Source organism: Penaeus chinensis, chromosome 17, assembly GCF_019202785.1.
Source record: "Penaeus chinensis breed Huanghai No. 1 chromosome 17, ASM1920278v2, whole genome shotgun sequence".
Taxonomy (NCBI): domain Eukaryota; kingdom Metazoa; phylum Arthropoda; class Malacostraca; order Decapoda; family Penaeidae; genus Penaeus; species Penaeus chinensis.
The window spans coordinates 12,488,555-12,498,035 of NC_061835.1; the positions used below are offsets into that span (position 1 = coordinate 12,488,555).

The window sequence follows — 9,481 nt, forward strand, 5'->3', positions numbered from 1 at the left end:
CACAGTTACAATAACCAATATCTTTTACAGTAACTATTGTCAGTTACAGAATTATTGTCAGTTACAAGAGCTATTTTCAATTACTGGACCTATTATCAGTTACAAGAATTATTGTCAATTATAATTAGCTTACTCAGTGGAGTTTACGTCCTGCTTTGTACAATTCTGTTCATAATTCTTTGCGTAGAACTTACAGTCAAGGATAACTTGAGATAACTGAAATTCCCGACGGTCATACCCTTCACATTAAGAACACATAAAATTATGCTTTGAATTATTGCATATGCTTATGGAATATGTTATTTTTCCTTTACAGATAGGAATTCAGATGAACCCGCTCTGTCCATTACAGGATGGCCTTCAGCTGGTGCACCTATTTACTATTGATGACTAATACCATTATATTTATCACAGGCTTATCCAGTCCAGAAGCTGATTGACACTGATCAGCCTTTCTGTCGAAACCAAGAAGAGATCCCTAATTTGATCATTCTTCATATTTGTTCATTATTTGCTAGTTGTGACATTTTATTGAATGATTGCTGACCACTTCATTATTGCAAATCTGCCATGTCCTAACACCAGCATTACTCCTAAGCTCATTGCTTTATTCTATCCCACTAGTTCATTACCTCATTTCATTATGATATAATGATATACAGACTAACACTTCCTGCCTACTCATATCTTAGGACAGACTATCAGCTATTATATATATTTATGTCTTTCAACTCTTTTGACAGAGGTTGCAGTAACCTGTTAGGATCCAGTTATACTCCAATCCTTACCTTATCACTGTTATTCTAGTGAATGACGTTGATATGTGTGTTTGTGATTTATTCTTATTCTTACATTTCCATATTTATAGCAACAAACACAGTTCATAATATATATACATATATATAAATGTAAATGTTTATATATCTGTGTGTGTGTTTATATGTGTCTATGTGTGTACATAGTACATGTGTGAGGAGTAGAGGCAAAGGTAGGTGGAGGTGGGTGAGTGGTAGGAGAAGAAGGGGTGGTATGTTTAGTCTGTCTGCTGTGGGTAGTGCAGGAAGGGAGAGAGGAAGGTGTTGGGGTTGCATAAGAGATTGGAGTGTCTGGATTTAGAATGGCAAAATAATTTGAAGGTAGGAGGTAAAAGTGGGGAAGTAAGATGTAGGAGGGATAGGTATAGAGGAGGGTGTAGGAACATCTTGGGGGGAGGGGGATGGGCAGAGCGAGAGACATTATTGGAGTAGGGAGTAAGAGAAAAACCTTTTCGACATGCTTCCTGTCTGGCTTCACATAAAGTGAGTCCAAGTCTGAATCTGAGAGTTGCCACCTCAGACTAAAATTTGTAGGTGGAGCAGCCCCCTAAAATACTTTATGGGATTCTGCCACAGTTGCCATATGTGCATGACTGTGCAGAGCGGTTTGATCAAGTATGACCAGGTTAGGTACGTAGAGGGCATCTGGCTGTGGAATGGCAATGTTTGGCAGGATGTCCTAAATGCCAACAATTTTGGCACTGACAGGGAGGAGGTTGATATGGTCGTACAGGGAGGGATTCTCCACCTATGTAAACATTAAAGGGAAGGTCATGTCTAATTTTGGCAATGTTAGTGGGATTCTTATGATGACCTCTGGGAGGAATGGAGTAGCACTGTACTGATATCGCATTATAGTCCGTGAGAAGGCGAGTAAGTCTTCTCCACAATCTTACCAATTTCTTTTATAGATAGGGCAGTTTGCTGGGGAGATAGGGACAGTTCCAGTGCAAGTATTGAGGTTCTGCAGGAATGAGGTTACCAGAGAGATCAGTTAGAGTTGATAATGCTATAGCTTGGTTTGAAGATGTTACTGTGACGTGACGGCAACGATTGGGTCGGCTACAGAAAGAGACTTTGCCTACTAATTTTTGGAGAAATTGCTGGAAGAGAAGAGTGTTGTTAGAGTAGGGAGCTGTGGGAGGGATCACAAAAAATTAGTCTCATTTGACTGGGCTAAACAGAGTATTTAAGATTTGTAGAGACGGGGGTAGTAGAAGGACAGGGGTGTGTGGAAGAGTAGTGTTGAGGGAGGTAGTATTATGGAGAGGTGGACAATAAGGCTGTAAATTAGTAATAAGGGAGGATGGGGTAGTTGATGAAGAAGGTTGTGGGAGTAGAGGTGATGAAATTGGGCATGTTGGGAGAGTAGGAATGTCTCCTGGGGGTTGAGTGTTGACTTGGGTGGATAATGTACTAGTAGTCATTGAGGAGGGGGTATTGGTTGCAGTGTTTGGAGCCGTGGTCAAAGGAGAGTCTGGGGTCAGGGAGGGGAGAGTTTGAATTGGTGGGGCTATTTAATGAAGGGCAAGCCTCATTGCCCATAATAAGGGTATAACATTGACCATGGTAAGCCTGGGTTATGTTGGGGAGAGAAATGGTCCTCCCCTCAGGATCCCCTTGAGGGGTATGAGCTAGACAACTAAACTAGGAATACATGTGCCCATGGCTCCCTCAGGGATTAGGGAGATTGTAAGGAGATGTATTCACTCAAAAAGTATATTTATATTGATGTTTTGTATGTACATTTATATCATGGAACTGACATACAGTCACAATCATTAAAAAGTGATTAAAAGTTAATAATGTTCATAACTTTTTATTTATACTTATGTTATTCATCATAAAGAAAAGAGCAAATTAGTAGCCTCTTCTAAATATTGCAATGCAAAAATATATTACAAATTTATCACAGATGTGTTTGTAAGAAATCCTTAGTCTATAACGCTATTTGAAAATAAATCACAGACTACATTTGAACCTTTTTGTTTTGGTTTTTAACTCACAGAATCTTTGAGTACAATGCAAATTTTCAAACTGCAATCAGGACATTCAGTGGACACTCTGAAGTTGGTTGTGTTCAGAGTAAACATTGTGGCACAAAGAGTGTAGTAACACATAGGACACTCCTCAGGGGGAGTTTCACTAGGATAGTAATATATCACTTGGTTATCCTCTGGCTCTAGGGAACTACTTGAAAGTCTTTCTGAAAGTTCAAAACTTCTTTCATATAACTGATTTTCTGATTTTCTTTCATCATGAAAGCTTTTGCGGGTTTCAGTTTCCTCAACCAAGCTTGCATGGGTGTCGTCACCATCAGGTTCCCATAAGGTGGATTGTTGCTGTGTATCTGTTATTAGATCCTGAATGTAAGTACCAGTGGTATCACCATTTTCAAATTGGTCACTGGAGACTTGCGAGGTATCGTTATCGTGAGCATCTTTATCACCGTCCTGCAAAACGTTTTCGAACATTTGGAGATTGGAAGTACTCTCTCGTGCATCTTGCTTGGCACCGGTAATTACTCTAGCACTTGTTGATGGATGAACAATTACTGTGTTGTTGGCCGGTGTCAGAGAGTTTTCCTGATATGGTTCTAGTGCTTCATTAATGCTTATTCCTTCCATTTGTGGTTCCTCTTGTCTTTCACTCTGACTACTGATGAGATCATAAAATGTGATTCTACCCATGTCCCTGCTTATCTCTTGTCTACTCATTTCCTTGTGCGTGTCCTTTTGCATATCACTGTTTATCTCTTTATTAATTTCTGCTTGTGTCTCCCCTGGGAAAAGGCATCTAACATTTTTCATATTAATTTCTTCCTGCGCATCACTGTTAACCTTTTCCTTCATGATTTCTTCCTCTGTATCCCCTGGAATAATGCTATCCACCACTTCTCTATTAATTACTTTCTGTGTATCTTCTGGAAGAACACTGTCTATCTCTGTCCTATTCATACTTTTTACATATTCTGAGCATCTCCTGAAGGCAGATCTCCATGGCTTGTAAAATCGAAGTAGTGATAGCTTCTTCATGTATTTCCTCAATTCTGTTGTAACATCAGAAGTTGACAGAGGGCTACAGTCTTCCAGTCTATTTGGTACTAAGGATTGTTTCACACTATACATGAAGAATTCCACAGGACAATCAGCCCATGAGGCAAGTCTGTGTTTTCCTTTCCTGACACCACACTCCACATTGCTGTGTCTGACAATTTTAAAGTCTTCACATGACCTAACTATATGAGCACATTCTATGCATTTCAGATTCCCGAAAAACATGTGCTCATACACGTTGTTCCCTGCTGCCATTCTGCCACACAAAAAGCAATATATTTCATAATCAAAGGAGACCTGTGGAAAACCTTGATGGGCCTTTCGAAAGAGGCCAGACAGGCATTTCCCTTTCCTGGAAAACATTCGCTTTCGAGGTTTCAACAAGTTGACGTTTGGTACATCACTGTTTTTTCTCGCATCAACAGCATTTTCTGTTGTGTCAGTTTTTTCATTGCTGGTGGTTAGTAGAGATTCTTCATGCTGATTCAAAACAGGGCTTTTAATTGTAGAAGAAACCGTCGGATCTCCTATGGTTTGGGCTTCAGAGGACCAAGTCTGAGGTTTAAAATGAGCTTTATCATTTGGGACAGTTAGTAAATCAGTTACTGGCCAACTAGACTCATGAGCATCTTGTTGAGTAATCCCTGAAAGTTGCTGATTAGAGTTACTGTTCAGATGAGTAGGATGAACACTTACAGCACTTGGTACACTCCACAACTGCATGTTGTTGTCTGGTGAGGTTATAATTTCAGAACTCGGATCTCCTATGGTTTGGGCTTCAGAGGACCAAGTCTGAGGTTTAAAATGAGCTTTATCATTTGGGGCAGTTAGTAAATCAGTTACTGGCCAACTAGACTCATGAGCATCTTGTTGAGTAATCCCTGAAAGTTGCTGATTAGAGTTACTGTTCAGATGAGTAGGATGAACACTTACAGGACTTGGTACACTCCACAACTGCATGTTGTTGTCTGGTGAGGTTATAATTTCAGAACTCGGATCTCCTATGGTTTGGGCTTCAGAGGACCAAGTCTGAGGTTTAAAATGAGCTTTATCATTTGGGGCAGTTAGTAAATCAGTTACTGGCCAACTAGACTCATGAGCATCTTGTTGAGTAATCCCTGAAAGTTGCTGATTAGAGTTACTGTTCAGATGAGTAGGATGAACACTTACAGGACTTGGTACACTCCACAACTGCATGTTGTTGTCTGGTGAGGTTATAATTTCAGAATTTGTTATTAAATTTACACGTGAGGCTGATTCTATGACATTTGATCCAGAATTGTGTAGACTTCTTGTGCTACTGTAAACGGTTATGTGGTCTCTTTGAATTGGAATTTTGAATGGAAAACTAGAGCTTTCCAGAGGCATTCTGATGCAACTACTTTCTAAGGAGGCACTTGAGGCTTTGGCTCTAAGTTGATTCATATCACTTTGAGAACTCTCAGGGGACTGATGCCAAGGAAGGCCAGGGTTGTGTTGAGGATTAACTACAGAACTCGGTTGATTCTGAGACTGCAAGATATTGTCTCTCCTTTCAATAGAGTACCCGCAATTTTGGCTTTGGTAAGTTGGTCGCTCTGTCTGGGAACAATGCGGAACTTGCATATTGTGTGTATGCTGTTGCATTACTCCCATAAATTGCCTGATTTCTTGTACTTCATTTCCAGTGCGAGGTTGTATACTTGTACTTGCAGTTTGGCGGACCTGACGAGACAGGTTCCGTTTACATCCGAGGAAAAGGACGTCAGAATTGTTTTCGTCTGATACTTGTGGCACAGCATGTCTCCCTAGCACAACTTTCTTCCGAGGATCTATCGGCGTTGGAGTACCAGGCAAAACGCGCGCCACTGGGTACCCCGTGGGACGTGGAGGTACCTGGTGCCTCCCATGAAACTGTTGATACGACTGGACGGGAAGGCTGCTAGGTGTAAACCACTGGCTCTCCTGTCCGGAGGACAAGGGCGGAGTGCCCCTCTGGCTGTGCGCTTCGGCAGAAGGAGCTACATAACTCCTGGGGGCCCAGTGCATTGGGGGCGAATGGCGGGGAAACATCGTGGCGCCTGTGGAAAGACAGGAAAAGTCAGTAACACTGGTATTAAATATGTTACTGTTTGGTAGTCCAGGGTGTACCTGCATATTATATGTGCATCTATGGGGGTGTTCATGCGCACGCTCGTGCATGTGTGTGGGTTGGCTTGAAGTCTAGGGTCATATGTATAATTATTTATCAATTTTATATAACTGTTATCTTTTCATTGCTAAAAGGCTTAAATCTCCATAAGCAATTAATTTGTTCACAAATAATTTTCAATTATAGGAAGGTCAAACGTGGAACGAAGAAAGTAAAATGTAAAATAAATATTCAAGTGGACCTAATTGTTTTTCATTGGTGTTCAGTTAACAAGAAAGGAAAATCATTATTTTCTCTACTCAAAAAATAATCTCAAAGGTTTCATCCAACAGTGGATCATCCTCTATTCACCATTCACCTTAACATTTCTATTAGTTATAGAAAAAATAAAAGACACCGATAGTAGATTCAAATATATTTTGATTCATCATATAACACGAAGCTAAATCACAACGTTTATATCACTCTCATCAGTTGTTGTTTTTTCTACCAGTATCCTAATTACAAAATTTGTACTTTGAAATAGAATTAATCAAGCATGAGCAAAACAATGTATGCGCGTAAATAAATTCCCCACCACATTTCACCACTTATAATATGTACAAGTTAGGTGATTTATCTTTGACTAATAACCCAAATTGTTAAGAAACACAAGAGAAAGCTTACTGGACTTACATCACATCAAAAATGACTTAATTTGCCGAGGAACCACCATGAGTAAGTGAACAGCCCTGCCACTCATCCGACCACAAAACACTGCAGAAAAGCCACAGCCTCACTTTTCCCACAAAATAATTTTATAAGCTTTCTTCAATATCATTTAGGCTGAATACAAAATAATGTCATAATAATAATAATAATATACACATTTCCAAATCCGAAGTGTTCGGCTCAAACCTTAACGGTAGACTTCAGTTCATGCATTTGTTAAACATTTATGTCAGTGATCTGTTATGATAGGATCTAAGTATGTATAAATTAATGGATATATATATGTGTATACGTAATTCTGTACGTGCGAATACAAAACATTTTTCCCTGCTCTAGACAAATGGAAGGAAATTTAGCGCATAAATAGAATGGTTACTCAATGTACAATAGTTTCTATAGTATTGGTCTTGTGTGACCGTTTTCTGACTCTCTCTGTGTGTGTGTGTGTGTGTGTGTGTGTGTGTGTGTGTGTGTGTGTGTGTGTGTGTGTGTGTGTGTGTGTGTGTGTGTGTGTGTGTTTAGATATGGTAATATATTACACATTGAAATTATTATTTCTGTACCACTGCTTATTTATGATAATGCGATGATATTCGAGCATGACACCTAGTAACGAATGTTCTGCTATTATTATTTATGTCTGGTATCAATGATTTCTTGATGATCTTTCGTACATAGCAATTTGATGAAGATATACATTTTCCTATCAATGCTCCACGCCGTGCATCCGTGAATTTTCAAAACATTCACTTCTGATTCCACAATAAACCTTTGCCTTCCAGCTTTACCTCAGCCATGCAGCCACACGCACCAACTTCAAGCCCTTTTATGGTACAAGACCATACCTGAATGCCAATCGGGTTGCTGCTCCCGTTTTTGCCGTCTTTCCATGCTGACAAATGGAGTTCGCTAATCACGGTTCGATTTTCTGCTAAGTATCACTTCCTTTTTTTTCTTTTCTTTTCTTTTCTTTGGTCCCCCCCAATCCCTTGCCCGTTGTTGTCATGGGGGTGCTTAGGAGGCGGAGACTGGGACCCAATGCTGGGGAACTCCCCAACCTTGGGACTCAGCCCTCGACTCAACAAATTTTGCATGTTTTTTTTTTTTTTCCCCTCCCCCTCCTACTTTTTCCTTTCTGTCCCTTCACCAACCCCTTCTACTATCCACTTCCTAAGGTGTGAGAGCCGTGCTGAAAGGATGAAAGGCTGACTTTGTGCCAGTCCTGAACGGCCTGCTTTAGTTGTCTAGCCCTTACCCCTCAAGCGACCCTGAGGGATGTTGGGGAGAGAAACGGTCCGTTTCTCTCCCCAACATACTCCAGGCTTATCATGGCCAACAATGAATAACCATTAACCATAAACCATACCATTAGTAGAGGCAATTGCCTCTTCATCAAATAGCTCCACCAATTCAAACTCGCCCAATTCCCTGACCCCAGGCTCTCCCCCCTCCTCAATGCCGACTAGTACAGTATCCACCCTAATCAACACCCCAGGAGACATTTCTACTCCCAACATGCTCAACTTCAACAACTATACCCCCACAACCTTCTTCATCAACTACCCCATCCTCCCTTATTACTACCTTACAACCTTATTGTCCACCTCCCCATAACACTACCTCCCTCAACACTACTCCCTCTTCCACATACCCCCGTCCTTCTACTACCCCCATCTCTACAAAATTCTTAAATAATCTATTTAGCCCAGCCAAATGGGACCGATTTTCGTGATCCCTCCCACAACTTCTCACACTTTCTGCTTTGACAACCTGTTTTCATTCCTCAAATGCATATACATCCTTCACTTGATCTGACCCCTATACATTACCTTACCCAACCTTAACCCATTTACTCGTCAATTACTTTGCCCAACTTTGACAACAAATCACTAACTCAACCACCCTTCACTACCATTTACTATAGTGCTACATGACCTTAGATGTCTAGCACATTTATTTTGCTTTTAACCATTAACCATTCTTTTCTTTGGCAGATTTGGATAGAAAAATAAATACATTCTTATAAACATTTAACGAAAAGCTGAGCCCTCGAATAGTTAATAGTTAACTTCCCTCTCACTTCCCGCGCACACGGTAATCAATGTGGTTAACTACCTAGCTCTTCGAACGGTCCCGACCATATATATTAATTTTCTCGAGGATGATACGTCCACCAAGGACATATCATCATTGTGTCAGTTAGTCGAAAGTTTTAGCCGCGGTATTTCTAATTTGAAACAAATTGTAAATGCGTGTACCGTTCGTCTGAGCTCTTTTATTATATTTGCGTACGTGCATGCGTGTGTGGCTTGGGTTGAGATAAAGTTATATAATTCTAGCTTTCGTCTGTAAATCATTTATTTACATTGACGTTTGAAGCACAATCTTTTATCTTATCTTCAATCTCATTTATTTTGTTCCATTCATTATATTACGCTGCCTTACCGTAGTTTTATATATATATATATTTTTTTTTACTTCGTCGATCTTGCTCATGCCACTGTGTCACGAATGTAGATAACTTACACGAAGTCAATATATGCTTGGAAAAATAGATGGGACAAATTCACACACGCGCGCGTGAGCGCGTGCGCGCATAAATAACTTATCCTTACCCTTTGGAAAGGAAGACAGCCCGTTACAGGAAGCTGAAGCACAAGGGACTAGCAAGCTCCCTTTAATCTGCAGCGTCGACATCAGAGGACACCTGGAGGTCTGCCATCTGAAAAATAAGTATTTTGTTTAATCTGAAATCATTTTTTTTTTTT

The 9,481-nt window shown here is 40.3% G+C and overlaps 1 protein-coding gene across 2 annotated transcripts in view; it reads right to left on the reverse strand.

Annotated features, from left to right (window-relative positions):
* Nucleotides 1–2,620: 2,620 nt before the first annotated feature.
* LOC125034250 overlaps nt 2,621–9,481 on the reverse strand; it is an 8,060-nt gene continuing 1,199 nt past the window's right edge. Inside the window, exons 2-3 of one of the 2 annotated variants that reach the window (XM_047625983.1) lie at nt 9,329–9,435; nt 2,621–5,931 (exon numbers count right to left, since the gene is read on the reverse strand). In XM_047625983.1, the coding sequence (XP_047481939.1) occupies nt 2,813–5,931; nt 9,329–9,410 (3,201 nt within the window). In that variant the 5' untranslated portion in view covers nt 9,411–9,435 and the 3' untranslated portion in view covers nt 2,621–2,812. Of the gene's footprint in view, nt 5,932–6,677; nt 7,198–9,328; nt 9,436–9,481 lie in introns of those variants that run through there. The other variant, XM_047625984.1, reaches the window with a different exon arrangement.